At 44.8% G+C, this 23,142-nt stretch overlaps 1 protein-coding gene across 1 annotated transcript in view; it reads right to left on the bottom strand.

Annotated features, from left to right (window-relative positions):
* Positions 1-22,852, bottom strand: part of LOC149301529 (uncharacterized) — a 72,359-nt gene extending 49,507 nt beyond the window's left edge. The window contains exons 1-2 of the mRNA XM_089484032.1: positions 22,780-22,852; positions 16,224-17,491 (exon numbers count right to left, since the gene is read on the bottom strand). Coding sequence (XP_089340158.1) covers positions 16,224-17,491; positions 22,780-22,852 — 1,341 coding nt within the window. The remainder of the gene's footprint in view (positions 1-16,223; positions 17,492-22,779) is intronic.
* Positions 22,853-23,142: the final 290 nt, after the last annotated feature.

The raw sequence follows: 23,142 nt of genomic DNA, 5'->3' as shown, positions 1-23,142 counted from the left end.
TCATGATTTTATTTGTACGGTTTTTATGTCCATATGTCTGTTTATGTTATATTTTGTTAAGTTTAGGTTTTCATTGCTACTAGTATAGATAATCACTTTGGGTTATAAATTTGGCTGGGGATTATGGGCCGTGGTTTAGGTTAGTTAGATGGGGGATTGGGATTTATTGCAGCTAGCTAGAATAGCAATGATAGCATTCAGAATTTGTGGGATGTTGGCTGAAGAAAGTTGGGGACCGGTAGTAACAGAAAGGGAGCTAGCTTCTTCGAATGTCTGGGGCGGGGAGAGATTGTGCGTGTGAGAAGGATGGCAAAGTGGGGCTGGTTAATAGTGGGAGATAGATGGTGGGAATTGTAGGTGGGGGCTAGGTTTGGTAGAAGGTGGAGTTTTAGGTTTTGGAGTTGCAGTATATTCTTTGGCTCGGGGAGGCAGTTCTGGCTTAAACACTGAATTTCTGGCTGTGTTTTCAATAAAGGTCTTTGTTATTTCAACACATTGGACTCTTTGATGCACAGAAGTTGTGAATTTGCACAAAACTGACCCTTTCTTCTCCCCTCAGTCCTCAGCAACATTCCCAGCCATAAGAACAGCAGAGGCAAACACACATACATCTATATATATCTATATCTATATACATACAGTATACACAGAGAAGCTATTTCCAAAGCAGAGTCTTCCTTTCCTGCCTTTCCTGGGCTCCATTGCGGCCTCTTCAAAATCTCCTCAAAAGAAGGAAGGAAGGAAGGAAGGAAGGAAGGAAGGAAGGAGGGGGAGGCTGCTGAACCCCCGGCGCGCTCCTTCCCTTCCCTCAAAGGCCGCCAGTGGAATAAACAGCAGCAGCAGTAAGGCCCTGGTGATCCCTGCACATGATCAGAAGGGGCTTTTGGAAGTATATGCACATGCGCAGTTTCAGATTTTAAGGCAACTATTGACAGTGCTGAACCATATCCCTCAAACTCAGCATCTTAGAGGGTATTAAAACTGAGAACAGGTCGACATGGAAGCCAAGACCCATGATTGCTCCTGCATTCAACTATGTTCCAGACTGCAATCTGCCGTGTCCATTGGACCTCAAGGGGAGCCACTGAGAGCCAAACAAGCTCCCTTTCTATAGCCCTGTCCTGGGTTTTCCGTCGGGGTCATTGGATTCCATGGTAAAAGGCCTGGCAGGAAAGTAGCTGAGGCTTACCTTCGCCAAAGTATAGTTTCCTGCTTGTTGGAATAAGCTTTCAAGCACTCGCCGATGTGGTGGCCTATCTCAACAGACAGCTGAGCATAAGATTCTCCAGTTCTTCCACCAAGCGCCCCTTGCCTGGGTTGTCCAGATCTTGTATGGCCTTCCTGACTGGCTGCATCTTCTCTTCGCACTGAAGAGGGGAATAAACAGAGAGGAGCCATGTGAAAGTGAAGGGTTGGAGGGAAGGTGGGAGGAATTATTTTAACTTGCCTATTGCTTTGGACAGCTAAGTAAAGAGGAAAATCAGCTCATCTAAAATGTGATGCAGGAGAAGAGTTCAATGGATACTCTTTTCTGCATGTTTTCAGCATGATATGAGTGGCAGAAAACATACAATGTCAAATGTTTCCTGGTTATATACTCTTCCTCCTCTTCTTCCTCCTGTTCCGCAATGGCTGTGGGCTCACTCCCAGCTGCAACGTAGACAGGGCCCTGTGGTGGGTTCCCTTTATCTCCAACTTTGGCCTCACTGTCTTTGGCCAGTGAAAGAAGAAAATTGGGCAGATTAGTCCTAAAGCAAAATTTAGGGATGTGACAAAATCAGGGATCTGAACATTGAAAGAAAGGAGGGGAAGAAGGTGTGACATTGCCTTGTTGTGGTGCTGCTGCTGGTGGTGCTGGTGTGTCTCCAAGTCATTTTGGACTAATGGAGACCCAAAGATGCTTTTGTACATTCTACATTTTGTATTCTAAGCCACCTTGAGACCCACCCATGGGAGAAAGATGGGATGAAATGTAATAAATAACACAACCATACAGTTAAAAGAAGGTACAATAGGAATGAATGAATAAGAATCATAGAATCATAGAATCGTAGAGTTGGAAGAGACCACTAGGGCCATCCAGTCCAACCCCCTACGATGCAGGAAATCCAAATCAAAGCATCCCTGACAGATGGCCATCCAGCTTCTGCTTAAAGACCTCCAGAAGGATGCTTTCAGGTGAGATCAACCAGTCCAACTTGTGATGCCTTCACAAAGCCGGAGTAGGTTCCACTGTAAGGAAGACAGTACTCAAAACACTAACATAAAATAGGAAACAGGCAAACTAACCCAGAGAAATGCTTTTCTCCTGAGGTCTCTCCTCCTTCTCTCAGCCTCAACTGACTCAACTCCCACCTTGGCCAAGATTCCCAATTCTTTCTAAGGAAACCAACCAAAGAAACACATTCTCCTTGGTTCCATCTGACCACTTCTCCATGAGTCCAATGACATGGGTTACATTTCTCTTAATAGGATGATTTCAACTGCTTTTTAACATTTCACAGTCATCTCTCAGGATCCACAGATTCTGCATCTCAATATATCCCCCAAAAGCCAACCCTGATTTTGCCATTTTATGTAAGGCACATCATACTACAACCCCATTGTTTGTAATAGGACTTAACATCCATGGATTTTGGTTGCTTCATGGGGTCCTGAAACCAAACCTCAGATACTGAGGTCAAACTGTAAATAATCTTCAAATTCCACCATACAATCAATAAAATTACAATTCAAACATACATCACACTTGTTCTTATTTTTGTTCTTCTTCTTATTATTATTATTACTGTTCAGATGACACATGCATTTTAAGAGGCCAGAAGCTGCACCAAAGCTGCGCTCCTGTCCTTAGGATTGTAGTGTGGCTTTGTCATGGCTTCTGGCCTCTTAGGACACATGCATCATTTAAATAGCATACCTCCAAAGTGACCAGAAGCAGCTTTATTTTGGCCTGTCTATATCGGCTCTAAGTAAGATAAATTACAATACAGATAAGAAAAAGGAAAAATGGGCTAAAATGAGGGTGGAGAGGCTGAGGGGAGAACCTCTATCTATGCAAGGTAGCCAAGGTATTGGTAGCAATAAAAGTGTCAGTGACAGTGAAAAGCCCTAATCTGGAAAGGCCTGCTGAAAGAGATCTGTCTTAACAGCCTTTTTAAAGGCTTCTAAGGTGGAGATGTGATGGATCTCTTCTGGCAGGTCATTCCAAAGACTAGGAGTGGCAGAATAAAAGGTCCTCTGGGTTGTTGTAGCCAATCTACTTTTCTTAGGCTTTAGGAGACTTTTTCTAGTGCAGGGAGTATTGTGTGGAAGAAGGCACTCCTGCAAGTAGTCAGGAACCAAGCCATGTAGGGCTTTAAAGGTTACAACCAACACCTTGTATCTTTCCCAGACACTAATGGGCAGCCAATGGAGGGATTTAAGATCCGGTGTAATGTGGGCAGTTCTAGAAACTACAGACTACAAATTCCATGATTTCACAGGATGTTGCTATAAAAATTGAATTCGGACCAGTGTTGCATGCAATGTAGTGTTCTAGAGCACTTGCCCCCATTCTATAGGAAGGGCGATGGGTCCTTACCCACAGAGGACACATTTTCATAGGTTTCCATCATCACTTCTTTGTACAGAAATTCCTGCTTTGGACTCAAGAGTGGCCATTCCTCCTCTGTGAAGAACACTGCCACATCTCAAAAGGTAACCTGCAATAGAAAATAGCCTTTGCTGAAAGACAGAGGATTGTAAATAACAGCCCCATTGCATCCTAGTCTGTCAAATTCCCAATGGCTCCACCACAAAAAAGGAGGTCTGGGCACTAACCTGTCTGGAGGTCTTCTTTCCTCCAGTTTCTTCCACAAAGGAGGAATTGAGGGTTGTTTCTCTTCTCTCCCTTCCTTTGGAAGCCATCTTGGTTCTTTCCACACCTGCAGAAAATACAAAGTGTTTTTATGTGCACACATTTATGCAATCTTTCATGGACCACAGAAAATACAATTCAACAGCACTAAGGGCAAATCAAACCTGAACCTTCCCTAAAATTCAAAATAAATCCATTGGAAAGCAGGATATTAATTATTGATATTATTATTATTACTATTATTAGTCTTGCCTCCAAACCCTCAGAGAGAGAATATTGTGAATACTGAAAGACTAAGACAGTTCACTGGGCCTTTCGGGGCGTAGAGACCAGCATCGTTGGCTGGCATGAGGGCGAAGATGGAGTCTGCACAGCGCACTCCCTGACTCTTCCCGCATGTGTGATGCTGCACATTGCACCATATCACAGGTGACATCACGGTGTTCTTCTGGCGCTACATCCTGATGATGCAGAAAAGGAGTGGAGAAAAGCCACACCATTGGCAGATATGGCACTTTTTCCCTGGCGCAGAAAGGAGCTCCTTTTTGCCCCACGGAAAGGCCACATCAGGGCCACAGCGTAGCTTTATCATAGTGGAAAAAGGAGCTGCAAAAAGTAGTGTGTTTGTCGTGGCCCTGATCTGGCGCTAAAAGGGGCGGCCTGTACATCCCCTTAATTTCCAGAAAATGGGGCTAGGATTGGAGTCCTAGGGTTGGCCCCAGCCTTTATCACTCCAAAGATGTCAATAGGAGGAGGGACTCATGGGTCTGATTGATTTTAATGGGTCTATTTTTAATTTTTTTCTTCCAATAATCTCCATAAAATCATAATGTATAGATAGACAGCAATAACAACAACCATAGCAATTGCAATATTTAAATGTCTATATTTAATGTTTCCCATTGCCTTCCCCTAAGGCTGAGAGAGTGTGGCTTGCCCAGTCACCCAGAGAGTTTCTATGTTGGAGATGGGATTCAAACACTGATCTCCAGAGTTGTAGTTCCACTATGCTCAAACCACTAGGCCACACTGGCTCCTATATCATGGACATCATTTCACTGGACCATTGTATGCCATGGACTTGGGCAGCTTCCTCATCCATGGAGGTCATTTTGCAAGCCCCCTTCTCCTCCTCCATTTCCAGGCCCAGCTCCTTCTGCATACCCTCCATCTCTCCCAGTCTGGCTGGGACCCTCCCCTTGTTCATCCTCTGCCCTCCCATCTTTTCAGCTGCTCTTCAAAGGCCACAGTTTCCTCCTCCTGCTGCCATTTCTCCCCTTCTCTTCAGCTCACTGCCATTGCTGCAAACTGAGTCCAAAGGGCAAAAGGAGTTTGCCCTCCATGAAGACAGTGAAGGAGAAAGGAGAAGAGGGGCCCTTCCCAGCGGCTCAGGCAAAGGCAAACAGCTGCAGCCTCTCCTAGTTTGCCTCTCCTTCCTCAGAAAGAACCTTGCAGTCTTGATCATATTATGAGGTTGTTTGGTCCCAGCCTCCCTTTGATTCTCTTGGATCTCTCTCCAAATTCTCAGGGCCCCACAGAGACTCCCAAGAGAGGAGAGGAGGCCTGGCAGCCGGAGAAGAGGGGAAGAGGAGGGGGGCTTCCTTGCTTCCAGCCCCCAAAGGCTGCCTCCCTACAGAAGACCCTCCAGACCCCATCCTTGGCTCCAAAATGGGGGCTCTTCCCTTTAGCCATCCTTCTCACAGAAGACCCAAATTTGGGGGTCCCCCATCGCCATCTCGAGGCCCCCACCTTGCCTTCCCTGCCAAGGAATCCCAGAAGGAGCCCTTCTTCTTCCTAAGCAGCCAACGGTCAAAGCCACCAGCCTTCTAGAACCCTATTCAGGCTCCAAGCCAACCACCAGCCTTTCCCAGAATTCCACGCTCTCCTTCCTCCCAGCGGAGGAGACCGGGAGATGGAGCAATGGGTGCAAACTCCAGGGAAAGAGAGTTTATTGTCTTAAACTTGTAATTCCAGTTGTGTCCCTTTATGAGGGAGAATGAGATTATTATTATTGTTGTTATTATTATTATTATCAACAACAATTATGATAATTAGTGTCTTGTTCCCAAAACCACAGAGCCTTGTGAAATCTCAAAGACTGTGTTTATCACACAGAGGTTTTTGCAGCTCTTTGCAGCTCAGATCCGAAGCCACTGCGGGTCCAATGATGCGAATTCAGGCGACAACGTTTTGTGTTATCACACGCGATTCCTTTCTATGGGGCTCCTTCCGTGGGGCTTCCGAAGTGATTCCAAAGTGACCCCTCATTTTGCTGAAATCGGTAACAAGCGAATGCACAGAAATCGCTTCCAAGCTCACTCCGATTCCACTCCGAATTGGTCTGGTGTGGAATGTAGCTTCGCTTCTGCTCTGTTTCACCACCGCAAACCCCCCGGTTGCAAATTTCCCATGATGCAGCGCTGCAATTCCCCCCATTTCCTTCCGGTGCTCCTTTCACTTTCAGGGCAACCAGGGGAGTGTGTTGTTCGCTCCATTGTTGCTGGGATAAGGCTGAAACCTTTCGTGGGGAATAGGCAGCCAATGGGAGTGGAGGAAAGTCCAGGTAATGGGAAGGAGGCCACACCCCCTCAGGAATGGGGAGCCAATGGAAAATCACATTAGTCCCCATAGACTAATGTTTTAATCAATAAAGAACATTCCTAATACAACGCTGCCCTCTGGTGGATACTCAGGGCACTGCAGCCTCTTTGGGCTTCTCACCAACTTCTATTCTGGAGCGCCACCTGGTGGCCACTCTTGGCAATTCACTAATAGCAGTTAACCAAATTAAACAAGCACTGGGCCCCGGACAGAACCCCACTGGTCACTTCTCTCCAGGATGAAAAGGAGTCATTCTTGAGCACCCTTTGGGTTCGGCCGGTCAATCAGTTACAAATCCATGTAACAGTTGCCTTGTCTAACTTGTTTCATGTTTTTGTTTTATATGCTATTCAACATCTTTATCAATGACTTGGAGGACAGAATTGGGGACATGCTTATCAAATTTGCAGATGATACCAAATTAGGAGGAGTAGCTAATACCCCAGAGGACAGGATCAAAATTCAAAATGACCTGAATAGACTAAGAAGCTGGTCCAAACCTAACAAAATGAAATTCAACACAGAGAAATGTAAGGTACTGCATTAAGGGAGGAAAAATGAAATGCACAGATATAGGATGGGGGACACCTGGCTGAATGAAACTACGTGTGAAAGGGATCTAAGAATCAAGTAGGCACAAGTTGAACATGAGTCAACAGTGCAATGCAGCAGCTAAAAAGGCCAATGCGATTTAAGGCTGTATCAATAGAAGTATGGTGTCTAGATCAAGGGAAGTAATAGTGACACTCTATTCTGCTCTGGTCAGGCCTTACCTGGAATATTGTGTCCAGTTTGGGTGTCCCAATTCAAAAAGGATGTTGAGAAACTGGAGCACCTCCAAAGGAGGGCGACTAAAATGGTGAAGGATTTGGAAACCACAAAGGGACAGTCTCAATGCTTCAGGCAAGGAGCATCAGACTGAAGTCACAATGGGACAGTCTCAATGCTTCAGGCAAGGAGCATCAGACTGAAGTCACAATGGGACAGTCTCAATGCTTCAGGCAAGGAGCATCAGACTGAAGTCACAATGGGACAGTCTCAAAGCTTCAGGCAAGGAGCATCAGGCTGAAGTCACAATGGGACAGTCTCAATGCTTCAGGCAAGGAGCATCAGACTGAAGTCACAATGGGACAGTCTCAATACTTCAGGCAAGGAGCATCAGACTGAAGTCACAATGGGACAGTCTCAATACTTCAGGCAAGGAGCATCAGACTGAAGTCACAATGGGACAGTCTCAATACTTCAGGCAAGGAGCATCAGACTGAAGTCACAATGGGACAGTCTCAATACTTCAGGCAAGGAGCATCAGACTGAAGCCACAATGGGACAGTCTCAATGCTTCAGGCAAGGAGCATCAGACTGAAGTCACAATGGGACAGTCTCAATGCTTCAGGCAAGGAGCATCAGACTGAAGCCACAATGGGACAGTCTCAATGCTTCAGGCAAGGAGCATCAGACTGAAGTCACAATGGGACAGTCTCAATGCTTCAGGCAAGGAGCATCAGACTGAAGTCACAATGGGACAGTCTCAATGCTTCAGGCAAAGAGCATCAGACTGAAGTCACAATGGGACAGTCTCAATGCTTCAGGCAAGGAGCATCAGACTGAAGTCACAATGGGACAGTCTCAATGCTTCAGGCAAGGAGCATCAGACTGAAGTCACAATGGGACAGTCTCAATGCTTCATTCAAGGAGCATCAGCTGCCCTCAGTTTGCCTCTGACGTCTTCCTCCTCCACATCTTTGTTATGCCCAAGTTTGTAAGGGCAACCTGTTTAACCTGAGAGCGTGTAATGAAAATGTCTCTTTCTGTGGACTGATTCAGAGAAGGGATAACACAGATAGTGAGACACCAAAATTTGAGTTTAAACATAATACATGTAACATTTATTAAATCACAAACATAATACAAACATTGATTATCAAGAGGTCTTTCATTCACTCACAGATTCATACAATACTCTCACACACTTTCCTTCCGCCGGACATTGATCAGTTGTCCTCGAAGGCTGGGGATGACATCATTGCTGCGCATTTGGTGCCAACAAAATTAGGGTGAAAGCCAAGGCTCCTTATACTTTTCTTCTCTCTGGCTTTTGGTTACTGAAGTCTTGCAATATTGGCGCCCATTACTCAACTTCTTCTTTTCGGGAGGAGACAGCTGTTCAAAGGCAGGTCGTTCTGTTCAAATTAGTCCATTGTCCTGTCAGTTCCTCTTTATTGTGACTCAGGAGAAAAGGCACCTTCCCGGTCATAGTTCGACACACCTGAACAGCACCCGGCTTCAGCTTCCAAATTCCTCAGCCTTTCCTCATCTCAGTTGCCAAATCCCTCCTTCATATCAATGCTCTGCGCAGAACCATCTTGTTTAGTTCTTTAGCTTGTGTTAAAACACCATTCCTTGGTTCTTTGGTTCTTCAGCTCTGGGTTTAAGTCAGAACTCACACATTTCTCTTACATCTTTAACTTGGACACCATCCACTTCATACGGTCCTTTAATTCCTTTCTGTATTCCTCCATTCAATAAACGTCTACCTGGGGTTCTTCTTTGCTGGGGCGGCTATCAAGCGACTCCCCCACTGCCAGGTCCCAGGCTGTCACTTCCCCCCCTGACAGCCTTCCTTTCCCTAGTTTGGGGCCGGAAACCCAAATCCTCCAGTGGTGGCCTGGGTGCTGTGAGCTTCAGGGGGTTTCCCAGTCTTGGGCTTGGCCCTAGTTCCTCTGAAGAAGGCACCTGCTCGGACTGAAGTCACAATAGTACCGTCTCAATCCTTCATCCAAGGAGCATCAGACTGAAGTCACAATAGGCCAGACTCAGTTTCTCAGGCAACGAGAATCAGCCTGAGATCACAATGGGCCAGTTTCAATCCTTCAGGCAAGAAGCATCAGCCTCAGGTTGCAATGGTCAAGTCTCAAACGTTCAGGTAAGTAGCATTAGCCTAAATTCACAATGGTCCCATCTCACTGCTGCAGGCAAGGAGCACCAGCCTGAGGTTGCTATATGTCACGAATCCCTTTATTCATGCATTTATTAATTTAGGGATTCATGCCATAAGGTTTTAGGATTAAATTAGAGTTAAGATCAATGGGATTTATGGTGGGTTGAAATAATATGTTTGAATATGTGCTTTAATAGAAGATACTAGAAAGAGGTAGAGAGATCATGGCTAAAGTATGTTCTTCTTTGCTAGGATTGGAATGTGTGGGAATCACCCTTCTAACAGAAGCTGGAGTTTAAAAGACTGGTCTCTGTAAAAGGAGGGGGAACATAGAGAGTTATTGGTATTTTTATATTGTAATATGTTGTCATGGGTTTATGCTTATTATATTTTCATATGGTATCATATTAGATTGGGATTGATGGGGTTTCATATATATATTGTTAAGCCATAATGTTAATTAAAACTATTGTGTCGCTGAGTTCTGTGGTACAAGGCCACAGGTGCAGTGGTTGAGAAAAGGCACATGAGAGCTTAATTGTTTTTAGAAACACTGCCAGATGAAGGGCTATCTAATTAATTAGCTTTATTGGTTATAGGATGGGGTTAACTGATATGGTTATAAAAGTGAAATGTATATACATACTTTCTTTCATTCCTGACAAAAAAAGTCACTTCTATTGCATATATCTTCTTTTTCAATAAAAGCTGTTCCTTTTTCAAAGTATTGCCTTTTGTGTTGCAAGAGGGGCTGCAATTAGGACCCTGACAAATATCTCTCTCCCCTTCCATTCTCCCTGCTATCCCAAAAGAGCTGGAGAGCATACCAAACCAGCCACAGAACCTTTCCCTGCTCTTGTGTAATGCCAGGTCAGTCAAAAATACACCGCAGATAGTCCAAGATCTCCTTCTGGACGAAGAGGCTGAGCTGGATTGTTTCATGGAGACCTGGCTGGGTGATGATAGCTCAGCCACCTGGGATCAGGCCTTACCAGCCGGGTTCTCAGTCTTTGAGCAGGTAAAGCGACGTCGCTTTGGTCCATAAAGACAATCTTGCTTTGGCCAGGATACCTATCCGTAAGATGGACCACATCGAATGTATTTGCCTCAGCTTAAAGACTAGGGAAAGTCTGGGGATTCTGTTGGTTTAATGTCCACCCTGTTGCTTAACATAAATACTCTCTGGAAAAGATAACATCAGAATTAACACAAACCAGGGAAAGAGTGACATTCCTGGAGGAAGAATATAAAAAATGGGAAAAGAGATAGAGAGATTAACAAAAGAACATACTGAAGATACAGCAGAAAGAATTAAATTAGAGCAAAGATTTAGGGAGGGATGTCTTAGAATAAGAGGTCTTCCCGAACAGAAGAAGATCTATATAAAAGGATAATACCGGCCTTGGCTGAATTTATGGACCTAGATAATGAAACCTTTCTCCTTGAGGTGGACAAGATGTTTAGAGTAAGCTCCTGGGTCGCAAAACAGAAGAGACTGCCCAGAGATATTGTGATGTATTTTGTTAGGACTCAAATGAAAGAAGCAATTCTACAACAACACTTTCATACAAGATTCAACACTGAAGAAAATGAAATTTTGTTGTTTAAAGATATCTCTGGAAAACTGTTAAGGAAGAGGAAGGAATATGGACCACTGACTAAGGTTTTGCGCAGCAATGCAATCTACTACAAATGGGAACTAACTCAGGGCCTATCTTTTAAATTCAAGCAAAAAAGATACCAAATCAACTCGGTACAAAAAGAAAGACATTTTCTACATGAGAATGAAAAAGAACTTAATAAAGGGGACAGTCAGAAAGAAGAAAGAAACAACCCCGGAAAAGGAGAAGAGGATAAGGAGGAAGAGAGCTTAAAAGAAGAAAGAGAAGAAGGAGAATTGCTTAGGAAACCAGATCCAAACACAAGAGAGGATGATATAGATGGAGAATATGAAGATGAAACGGAAAAAGACGGACATCCTATCATCGAATGTTAAAGGAATCAACAGCCCAAAAAACAAGGTAAACTTTTTCATTATTGAGGGAAACAGAGACTTGATGTCATTTGCCTTCAGGAAACCCATATAAAGGAAGAGGATATAAGATTGTTGGAAAATGACAAATTGGGGAAAGAATACATAGCAGCCTCAAAAGAGAGGAAAAAAGGTGTAGTGATGTATGTAAAGCATAAATGAGAATCTAAAGAGGTATTCTCAGACCCCAATGGATACTTGGTTGGTGTAGAAGTTACTTTACAAGACCAAAGGATCCTAATGGTGGGAGTTTATGTACCCTTAGGAAATAATGGCCTGTTTTTTGGAAAACGGAAAAAACAAATGCCAGACCATATTTGCGATAGGACCTTAATGATGTGAGATTGGGGTGGGGTGATATGCCCGCAGATAGATAAAAAAGCAGACAACAAAATATACTTATATAAGAAAGGGAAATTGCCGGAATCTTTCTTTGAATTAAAAGAAGCCTTCACGTTAGAAGATACTGGAGAATGAAGTAGGGTCTGTCTAAGGGATTCACGTTCTTTTCAAACACCCATCAATCCTGGTGGAGAATAGATATGTTCTTGACTTTCCCAACTATTAGCACAATGGTGGAAGCAGTAGAAACCTTACCAAAAATCCTATTGGATCACAATCCAATTTTATTGTCTTTGAAGAATAAACCTAAGGAACTGATATGGAGACTAGATGAGACTTTGGTGCTTTACAGACCGCCGCTTTGCGGCGGTCTGCCGGCGCTGTTGTTTGCTCCGTGAGGGAGCCGCAGCAGCCAAACTGTGCGACTCCCTTGCGGAGCAAAAAAGAAGCTCCAAAATGTCCAAAAACGTCATAAGCGCTGCGTGACGTGCAGACACACAGCGTCCGCTACGTCAAGATGGCGGCGGCCGTGTGGAACGGCCGCTGCCATTTGTTACAGACAGAGTCCGTAACAGGAGTAGGGGCATCTGGAAGAGATGCCTCCTTTTTAAACTGGGATGTCCTGGGGACGTCCCAAATGGCAGTATGTAACCCGCCTTTGATTCCTAAAGAAAGTAAAGAAGTGCTGGAGGTCAAAAATTTCAGACCGATTTAGGAGTCTTCTCTGGATCAGTCCTTGTAACTGACCACGTGTTTCTTTTTACCGGCTGTGGACTTAACACCTCATCTAGTAAAAAGTCTTTGCTTCCTCCTGTTTCACTGGACCACGTTCCTTGAGTGCGCTGAGCAATCTTTACATCTTCTTCTGTAGACCGTAAAGTGTCCCTTATCAAAATCATCCGTTCTCTAGATAGTTCATCACAATCTTTGGTCTTTTTCCCTCTGTTGAATCTCCTTTTCCAGTTGGTTGATGGTTTTTGGGGTCCCACCGACGCTTGTCTGTCATCTGGTCGCCACCAGTATGTTTGACAGTGAAGTTTATAGACGGGAACATGTTCTGCATATACACATCTATTCTTTCAACTTTTACTTTAAGATTCTTCCAGTCTCTGTGAACTAAACCTTTTTCTTGGGTTATATCACCCATTTGCCAAACTACATATTTTTCAACACTGTCCCATTTAATATATACCTTCCAGAATCCTGAACTCTTTATTAGAACCTACAAAAGCCTGATGTGATGCTTTTAATAACTACTTTGCAGACAAAATCTCTCAGGTAAGAGCAGATTTGGATACTGGCCTTACGACAGAGGTGACAGGAGAGGTATCCAGAGCCTCCCCCTATACTGTTATTCTGGATGAATTTGAGTCAGTTAGTACAGAGGATGTGGACAAGCTCCTTGGCAGTATGAAAAAGAGGACTTGCTCTCTCGATACTTGCTGTCTTGGTTGGCCATCCAGGGGGAAATACCATCAAGATGCTGCTAAACATATAACTAATGCATCTTTCAGGGAAGGCTCTCTTCCATCTTGCCTCAAAGAGGTGGTGGTTAAACCACTCCTTAAAAAGCCTTCCCCATGACTTCTGGACAGAAACAATTACAGGCCAGTTTGGATCTTAATATTCTTAGGCAAGGTAATGGAGAGGGCAGTCGCCATTCAACTCCAAGCAATCTTGGAAGGAATGGATTTTTCTACATCCATTTCAAACTGGATTTAGGAAGGGTTACGGAGTTGAGACAGCCATGGTCACCTTAGTCAGCGATCTCCGTTTGAGCATCGACAGCTCTTTGAAAAGGGGAAGTGGGACCCTGCTGGTGCTATTGAAGGCCTCTCAGCGGCCTTCAATACCATTGACCACAGTATCCTTCTGGAACATATGGGAGAGTTGGGAATTAGGGCACTGCTTTCCAGTGGTTCAGGTGTAGGACCTGAACCACTGGAAAGCAGTGCCCCAATTCCCAACTCTCCTTGGGGACAGTTGTTCATCCAAGAGGGAGCTCAAGTCGGACATCCCTCAAAGCGTGATTCTGTCCCCAATGCTATTCAACATTTACATGAAGCTGCTGGGTGAGATCATTCGGAGACATGGGGCGGGGAGCAGGGAGACCTTGAAACAGTAGTACATGCGCTCAACTTCTGTAACGCACTCTACATGGAGCTATCCTTGTGACAAGTTCAGAAACTTCAATTGGTACAGAATATGGCAGCCAGGTTGGTTACGGGCACTTCTAGAACTGCCCACATTACAGCGGTTCTTAAATCCCTCCACTGGCTGCCCATTAGTTTCCGGGCAAGATCCAAGGTGTTGGTTCACTCTGGAACGACCTCCGGATGAGATCCGTCCTATTAACACCTTGGAAGCCTTTAGGAAGGTTATGAAGACGGACCTCTTTCCAGACTAGATTAAATCTATTGACTTGCCTCCCCCTCCTCCTGACCCTTACCCTTGCCATCGTGTGATGGAAATTGCTATTGATGTATCATTCCTGCCCTCCCACCTCTCCTTCAGAAAATGACCCATTTCTTGCCCGAAAAGCTTTTTTTACTGTATTGTGTTATGAAAGTTTTAAATTTTCTTGCTGTTTAATAGGTTTTTAAAGGGTTGATTAATGTTTTTATAATTGGGAGAAGGATTGGGGGTTTGGAATTTTAATTGTATTTCTTAAATTGTATATTATTTTATTACTGTAATTCTCTGATTCCATTGAGAAAAGGTGGAATATAAATTATTATTATTATTATTATTATTATTACATCTCTTCAAGGGGGTCAAAAGCCCTTTCAGTATGCTCCCAGATCTGGGAGTGTGTGTGTTTCTGGGGCTGTGGGTCTCTCTGTTGGTCCTCCTCTGCAGGGTTGTTGTGAAGGAAAAGATAAGTATGTGAGAGAGGATGCCCAGTCTGGATCCTGTGGGTCTCTAAGCCTAGTTCCCAGGTTGACAGGGGATTGCCAGAGTTTTGAGGTCCCTCCATCTCCCTCCTCTTGGCTTTGGCCAAGAGGATTTTGGCTCTTCTCTCCACCCAGAGCCCCCTCCCCCAGGACTCCAGAGAAACCCCCCCCCCAAGAAAAATGCTACTGAATCCTATCCTGTGTGATGCTTTCTATTTGGCACAAAACTCTTCCCCAAATGAGGCATCAGAAGAGAGGGGTTCTCCTCGGCCCCACTTTCCACGAGGGAGGGGGCTCCTCAAAGACCTTTTTACCTTTGGATCCCCCTCCCCTCCATGGCCATGGCTCTCTCCAAGGGTCCCACCGGCCTTCATTTCTCATAATAACTCCCCAAGTACCCGGGACCCAAGGAATCCCCCAAGGAGGGGGCAGGGAAGGAAAGAGGGAGAGGAGGCCTTGCAGGACTCCTGCCTTTCTTTGGGGGGGAGAAGAGGGGCTTCTCCCCTCCAGCCATTCCTCTGAATGAACAAGGGCTCTCCCCACTTCCCTCCCTCCCTAAGAACAGACTGTGAGGGCAGCAATGGCTTCTGGGGCTGAGACTGTGCAGGCGCATATAGTCCCAAAGGCCCCTCCTCAGCATGCACAGGGATTGCCAGGTCCTAGATGCTGCTGCTTAGTCTGCTGGCGGCCTTTGTGGGAAAGGAAGGTATGCGCCGGGGTTCAGTGGCCTCCCCTTCCTTCCTTCCTTTCTTCCTTTGAGGAGACCGCAATGGAGCCCAAGGTGCAGAGCTGGACTCAGGAGGGAAAGGCAGGAAAGGAAGGCTCTGCTTTGGAAATATAGCTCTCTCTGTGTATCCTGTATGTTTGTGTCTGTGCGTCTGTGCTGTTCTTATGGCTGGGAATGGAGATGAGAACTGAGGAGAGAAGAAAGGGTCAGTTCTGGGCAAATTCAGAAATTCTGTGCATCAAAGTCCAGTGTGTTGAAACAGTAAAGAACTTTATTGAGAACACATAGAAATTCAGTGTTTAAGCCAGAACTGACCACTCCAATACAAACAATATATTAAAACCCCTAAAACCTAAAACATGACCCTCTTCCAAACCTAGCCCCCACCTCCAATTCCCACAGTCTCTGCCCCACAGGTAACAAGGCCCCCTTTTGCCATTCCCAGAAACTAGCCCTTTCTGTTAATACCTGCCCCCAACTTTCTTAAGCCAAAATCCCACACATTGCAAAAGTTATAATTCCCATAACTATTCTAACCAGCTGCAACAAATCCCAACCTCCCATCTACCTAACCTATACCACAACCCACAATCCCCAGCCAAATTGACAACCCAAAGCAATTATCTATACTATTGGCAATTAAAACCTAAACTTAACAAAATCCAACTTGAAAACATAGAGACATATTGACAGAGAAATTTTACAAATAAGATCACAAGGGCCTTTTCTTTGCAATGCTGGATTGAAATATATTTTTGTATTCGTTATTGACAAATATAATGTTAGGATTTGTATGGCTTCTCTCCTGTGTGGACTCTCTGATGTCTCACTAGGTCTGACTTTGAAGAAAAACATTTCACACAATGCTGGCATTTGTATGGCTTCTCTCCTGTGTGGACTCTCTGATGTTTCACTAGGTCTGACTTTGAAGAAAAACATTTCCCACAATGCTGGCATTTGTATGGCTTCTCTCCTGTGTGGACTCTCTGATGTCTCACTAGGTCTGACTTTGAAGAAAAACATTTCACACAATGCTGGCATTTGTATGGCTTCTCTCCTGTGTGGACTCTCTGATGTTTCACTAGGTCTGACTTTGAAGAAAAACATTTCACACAATGCTGGCATTTGTATGGCTTCTCTCCTGTGTGGACTCTCTGATGTTTCACTAGGTTTGACTTCTCAGAAAAACATTTCCCACAACGCTGGCATTTGTATGGCTTCTCTCCTGTGTGGACTCTCTGATGTTTCACTAAGTTTGACTTCTCGGAAAAACATTTCCCACAACGCTGGCATTTGTATGGCTTCTCTCCTGTGTGGACTCTCTGATGTATCATTAGGATTGACTTCCGAGAAAAACGTTTCCCACAACGCTGGCATTTGTATGGCTTCTCTCCTGTGTGGATTCTCAGATGTGTCACTAGGTATGACTTCGTAACAATATATTTCCCACAACGCTGGCATTTGTATGGCTTCTCTCCTGTGTGGACTCTCTGATGTATCACTAGGTCAGACTTCCGAGAAAAACATTTCCCACAACGCTGGCATTTGTATGGCTTCTCTCCTGTGTGGACTCTCTGATGTATCACTAGGTCAGACTTCTGAGAAAAACATTTCCCACAACGCTGGCATTTGTATGGCTTCTCTCCTGTGTGGACTCTCTGGTGTTTCACTAGGTCAGACTTCCGAGAAAAACATTTCCCACAACGCTGGCATTTGTATGGCTTCTCTCCTGTGTGGACTCTCTGGTGTGTCACTAGGTTTGACTTCTGAGAAAAACCTTTCCCACAATGCTGGCATTTGTATGGCTTCTCTCCTGTGTGGAGTCTCTGGTGTCTCACTAGGTATGACTTCCAAGAAAAACATTTCCCACAATGCTGGCATTTGTATGGCTTCTCTCCAGTGTGGAATCTTTGATGCATCACTAGGTTTGACTTCCAAGAAAAACGTTGCCCACAATGCTGGCATTTGTATGGCTTCTGCCTGGTGTGGACCCTCTGATGCATGACTAGGATTGACTTATAAGCAAAATGTTTCCCACAGTGCTGGCATTTTTGTGACCTCTTTCCTGTGTGGACTCTCTCATGACTCAAATGTTTTTCTGTAAAGAAGGACAAGTACAGATGAGACTGAAAATCAGCGTTAAGAGAGGAGGGTGTTACCGCATGATTTAGCCCTCATTAATCCCTCCTTCTTAGAGATGAAATTAATAAAGTTGCTGTGAGTAACTCAAGCATGACCCTGCTGCTTATGCCTCTAAATCCATTGAATGGTTGCATTCTTACTCATAGGAGCTAGCAAAGAAGAGACTGTATGGGGACTGCCTTGAGGGAATCAGTGGAAGAAGATAGTCAAAGGACTGTTGAAAAAAAAATATTTAATTAAACATGTGCAAAAATACTTTGATTGACAGGTGGCATCATATCCTGTGAGACGGCCATAGACTGCTGAGTCAGAGCACATGGCATATGCAAGCTAACTGCAGAGGATGTTTCATGCTATGTGGCACCAGGAGATGACTCACAACCAATATAGTATGCAGCTCACATGCCATGATTGGTGTGGATAGGATAGGAGTTGTGTGTACAAGGGATGGTGAAGTTGATGGAAGTCGGAGAGGAGAGCTTGCAAATATTTGTATTATTTTGCAACTCCAGATAGAGAACCTCCAAGGATTTCAATGAAATCGACTGTGTTTGTGACTTATTTTTAAGTGTGAAAAGTGGTCATTGCATTGCCAATGCCTATATCTGGATATTTGCTTCCGTACTCTGCTATGATATTTTTGAGCTGTATCTGGGTGCATCACCCTCAGATTATAGTGTACATTGGCTTGTGAATGCGATCAAAATTCAGAGCCAACAAGAATCTGAGAGCCGGTGAGCTAATGCCTTTTGTCTGATGTATTTGCATCAAACACCCATTGCATTCAGTTTGTTTCACACCATTCTTCCTCCACAAAGGAAATATTCTAAAGTGATATAAACCTTTCTGAACTCACAGTTTCTGCCCCCAAGCAGAAACCAATTTCAGTATAAATATCAGCCCCGACTTGCTGTTCTCCGGTGTGAGTCCAGTTACAGATAGACACTCTGTTTGTTTTCATGGCTAAACACTTCAATGCACTCACCAACCCCAATTGTCATGGGAACTACTGACCTCTCCTTATTTCAAATCCTCAACAATTGGAATAAAGATCTGGATAGATAATGTATCACCATTATCAAAGCCTTACATCTATTCACCACACCCACCTTTGTTACCTAGTTCTTGTGTGTGTGCATGAACACTTATATATATGCGTCTGTGTGTTTTGCTTTCCCCCTAAATAAAACACAAAAACCTATTTCAAATGCCTCTGAAGATCTGTTTGATTCAGGAATTGCTATAGCTGGGCTGAATCTAGAGGTCACTATTGCCCCAGTAAACCTAATTCGTTCTATTGAGCTAAGTACCAAATTCCCCTAAAAGCATAGCACTTGTGGGTGTCCACCCAGACTCCAGCATTTTGGGTAACAAAGGCCCGTTACACACGGGCCTTAAAGTATGGACTGGGTCCATACTAGGGTTAGCAAGGGGTGTCCCTTCCGGACACCCCTAACCCTAATACAGACCCAGTCCGTACAAAATGGCGGCACTCTATGTAGACTGCGCCACCATTACAGCGTCATGAGCACGCTGCCTCAATACGGGGCGGTGCGGACGTGACGTCGTCATGCTACGCCAGGGCGCAGAGTGTGCCCTTTCCCCGGCCTCAGAATGATCTCCAAAACGGAGCTCCTTTTGCCGTTTGTGTCGCTGGGCGCAGCATTTAGATGGCTGCGCAAGCGACACAAAGGTGAAAGGGGCCAAGCGGCCCCTTTCTCCTCCTCCCCGTCGCCGCCGGGTGTCCTTGGGGCTTGAAGCCTCAACGACACCCTTTCCAGGCCGCAGGGAAGTGGCCCTTTGCCGCTTCCCCGCAGCCTGAAAAGCGGCGGATCGGGGCCTCAGAGGCTGCCGTTCTGTAACCCGCCAAAGGATGTCTTGAATCAACCATGGAGCTAAGCAAAAGAAACATTAGAGAAAAAGGAGTTTTTGTGTCCCCGTTTCCTCCCTTCATAGATGTTACACATAATTGCTAAATGGAACCCCTAAATATGTCTAAAAAGAATCATAGAATCGTAGAGTTGGAAGAGACCACTAGGGCCATCCAGTCCAACCCCCTGCCATGCAGGAAATCCAAATCAAAGCATCCCTGACAGATGGCCATCCAGCCTCTGTTTAAAGACCTCCAAGGAAGGAGACTCTATCACCCTCCGAGGGAGTGCATTCCACTGTCGAACAGCCCTTACTGTCAGGAAGTTCCTCCTAATGTTCAGGTGGAATCTCTTTTCCTGTAGCTTGCATCCATTGTTCCAGGTCCTGTTCTCTGGAGCAGCAGAAAACAAGCTTGCTCCCTCTTCAATATGACATCCTTTCAAATATTTAAACAGGGCGATCATATAATAATAATAATAAAGCTTTTATTTATATACCGCGCCTTCCGTAGATCAGGGCGGTTTACATAAAATTACAGTACAGATACAATGATTAAAAACAACATCATAGAATATACAAGAATAAAATTAAAGTGAAACCAACTAAAGCCCCAGTAGCCCATCCTCGTGGCCACGGAAGAGGAGGGAGGCCCATAGGATTTTTATGCGGGGAATGCTAGCTGGAAATAAAAGGTTTTCAACTCCCTTTTAAATTGGGCCAGGGAGGTGATCGAGCGGAGCTCGACGGGCAGCGTGTTCCAAAGGGCCGGGGCGGCGATGGAAAATGTCCGTCTTGCGACAGAAGTAAGCCTAGCCCCAGGCACCTTCAGTATTAGCTGCCCGGATGTTCTGAGGGTGCGGGACGGAATATATGGGGAGAGGCGGTCCTTCAAGTATCCTGGACCCAAGCCATTTAGGGCTTTATATCACCTCTTAACCTTCTTTTCTCCAGGCTAAACATCCCCAGCTCCCTAAGTCGTTCCTCATAGGGCATGGTTTCCAGACCCTTCACCATTTTTGTCGCCCTCCTTTGGATACGCTCCAGTTTCTCAATGTGGCGCCCAGAACTGGACACAATATTCTAGGTGGGGCCTGACCAAAGCAGAATACAGTGGCACTATTACTTCTCTTGATCTAGACACTATACTTCTATTGATGCATCCTAAAATAGCATTGGCCTTTTTAGCTGCCGCATCACACTGTTCACTCATGTTCAACTTGTGGTCTACTTGGACTCCTAGATCCCTTTCACACGTAGTTTCATTCAGCCAGGTGTCACCCATCCTATAGCTGTGCATTTTATTTTTCCGCCCTAAGTGCAATACCTTACATTTCTCCATGTTGAATTTTATTTTGTTAGCTTTGGCCCAGCTTTCTAGTCTATTCAGGTCATTTTGAATCTTGATCCTGTCCTCTGGGGTATTAGCTATTCCCCCTAATTTGGTATCATCTGCAAATTTGATAAGTATGCTCCCAATTCTGTCATCCAGGTCATTGATAAAGATGTTGAATAGCACTGGGCCCAGGACAGAGCCCTGTGGGACCCCACTGGTCACTTCTCTCCAGGATGAAAAGGAGCCATTGTTGAGCACCCTTTGGGTTCGGCCGGTCAACCAATTACAGATCCATTTAACAGTTCCTTTGTCTAGCCCACATTTTACAAGCTTGTTTGCAAGAATATCATGGGAAACCTTGTCAAAGAAGGATTTGAGCTGGTTCTCAGAAGTTCACTCAAACCAAAATTTAAAATCTGTGAGGTTGGTGGCTGCCTCCCAATCCCCAAGGCCTCTCTCCTGGCCCTTCCCAGAAGTCCCTTCCTCTCCGCACAGAATTAGGCGATCCTGGCTTTGCTCCTGCCTTCCCCTCCTGGCTCCCAGAGGCCTGATCCCCTTCCCTTTCTCCCTCCGCTCTCCAACCTTCCCTCTTGCCCATCTGCACTGCTTCAGCATTTCACCTTCAGCATCTCTTCCCTGCCTTTATGTTTTTCACATTGCCACCATCTCTCTATCAGAGACACACACCCACAGAGTGTGATGCACAAAAGGGACACTTTGAGGTCATTTCTTGGCAAGACTACAACTAATGCATTAGGGAAGGCAGAACAAGGGCTCCGGGACCTCGTTTTTGATATTAGTGAGGGTCAAGTGCAAGGGAGAAGCCTTAAAACAACCTTAGGGCATCTCTAAGAAAGGGATGGACTACTCTTGGGAAGTGGGGTGGTCACATTGGACCCCAGGGGATCTCAGAGGCAACCCCACATTGTGTCGCCTAAAAATTTGGCATAATAGTTTGCCCCTCAATATCCCACAGCATCCCTTTCGGGAATGGAGGCTTTTTTGCCACTGTTGGGCCCTCTCTGAGCCATTGCAGGGCTAAGGGAGGCCTTTTTCCTACAAAGCCTCTCCAGAGCCTCAAAAGCCAGGAAACTTGATCAGGAATGGGCTGAGGACCATTTAGGGGCAAGAAGCATTAATCTCCATGGGTCCTTCCCACAAAATTCCAGAACTGGCAGTTTAGGATTGGATATTTAGAATCCTTACAAAGTGGAGAACAATATTGCCTCACTAAAACTAGACATTCCAAGATTCCACAGGAAGTTGTTATGACAATTAAATTACGTGTGAAAGGGAACTAGGAATGGTAGTAGAACACAAGGTGAACATGTGTCAACAGTGTGATGCAGCAGCTAAAAAGGCCAATGTGATCCTAGGCTGTATCAATAGGAGTATAGTGTCAAGACCAAGGGAAGTAATAATGCCACTCTATTCTGTTTTGGTTAGGGCTCTCTTGCAATAATCCTGTGTCCAGTTCTGGGCACCACAAATCAAACAGATGTTGGGAAGCTGGACCATGTCCAGAGGAGGGAAACCAAAATGGTGAACAGTCTGGAAACCATGCTCTCTGAGGAATGACTTAGTGAGCTGTGTATGTTTAGCTTGGAGAAGAGAAGGTTAAGAGGTAATATTATAGCCCTGTTCAAATATTTGAAGAGATGTCATATTCTGGATGGAGCAGGCTTGCTTTCTGCTACTCCAGAGAAAAGGACATGGAGCAATGGATGCAAGCCACAGGGACAAGAGATTCCACTTAAACTTTAGGAGGAACTTCCTGACAGTAAGGGCTCTTCAAAAGTGGAATATACTCCCTCAGAGTTTGGTGGAGTCACTTTCTTTGGATGTCTTTAAACAGAGGCTGGATAGCTATCTCTTGGGGGTGCTTTTCCTGCATGGCAGATGATTGAACCAGATGGTCCTTGTGGTCTATTTGAACTCTTTGATGCTATAATTCTAAAGTGGAATCATAGCGCTCTGACAGTGAATTATGAAAGGGCCCTCAGTCTTCACAGGAAGGGAAATGGATTCAGGTTCCTTACCCACAGAGACCACATTCTCGTAATTCTCCATCATCACATTACTGTACATAAGTTTCTGCTTCTTCGTCAACATTTTCCATTCCTCCTCGGTGAAATATATTGCCACATCCGCAAAGGTCACCTGCAACAGAAAATAGCCCTCATCCAGAGAGTGACTAAACAAAAGGGGAGGAAAGCACATGGTGCATTGCAATTATTTTTCAACAATTCACAATTTAGTCCAGGAAATAAACTTTAAATTCTGCAAGCCAGAAAAAGCTACAGCCTTTGAGATCCAGTTTGTCTCGAATCCTATCAATATAATATACAATATAATAAAGAATATAATTTAGGCCATTTCTGGAATATTATTGATTGATTAGG

Source organism: Sceloporus occidentalis, unplaced genomic scaffold, assembly GCF_023333645.1.
Source record: "Sceloporus occidentalis isolate IW3139 unplaced genomic scaffold, rSceOcc1.0.p SCAF_21, whole genome shotgun sequence".
NCBI lineage: Eukaryota > Metazoa > Chordata > Lepidosauria > Squamata > Phrynosomatidae > Sceloporus > Sceloporus occidentalis.
The sequence above is the reverse complement of the archived record's forward strand: the minus strand, read 5'-3'. Positions and strand labels throughout refer to the sequence as shown.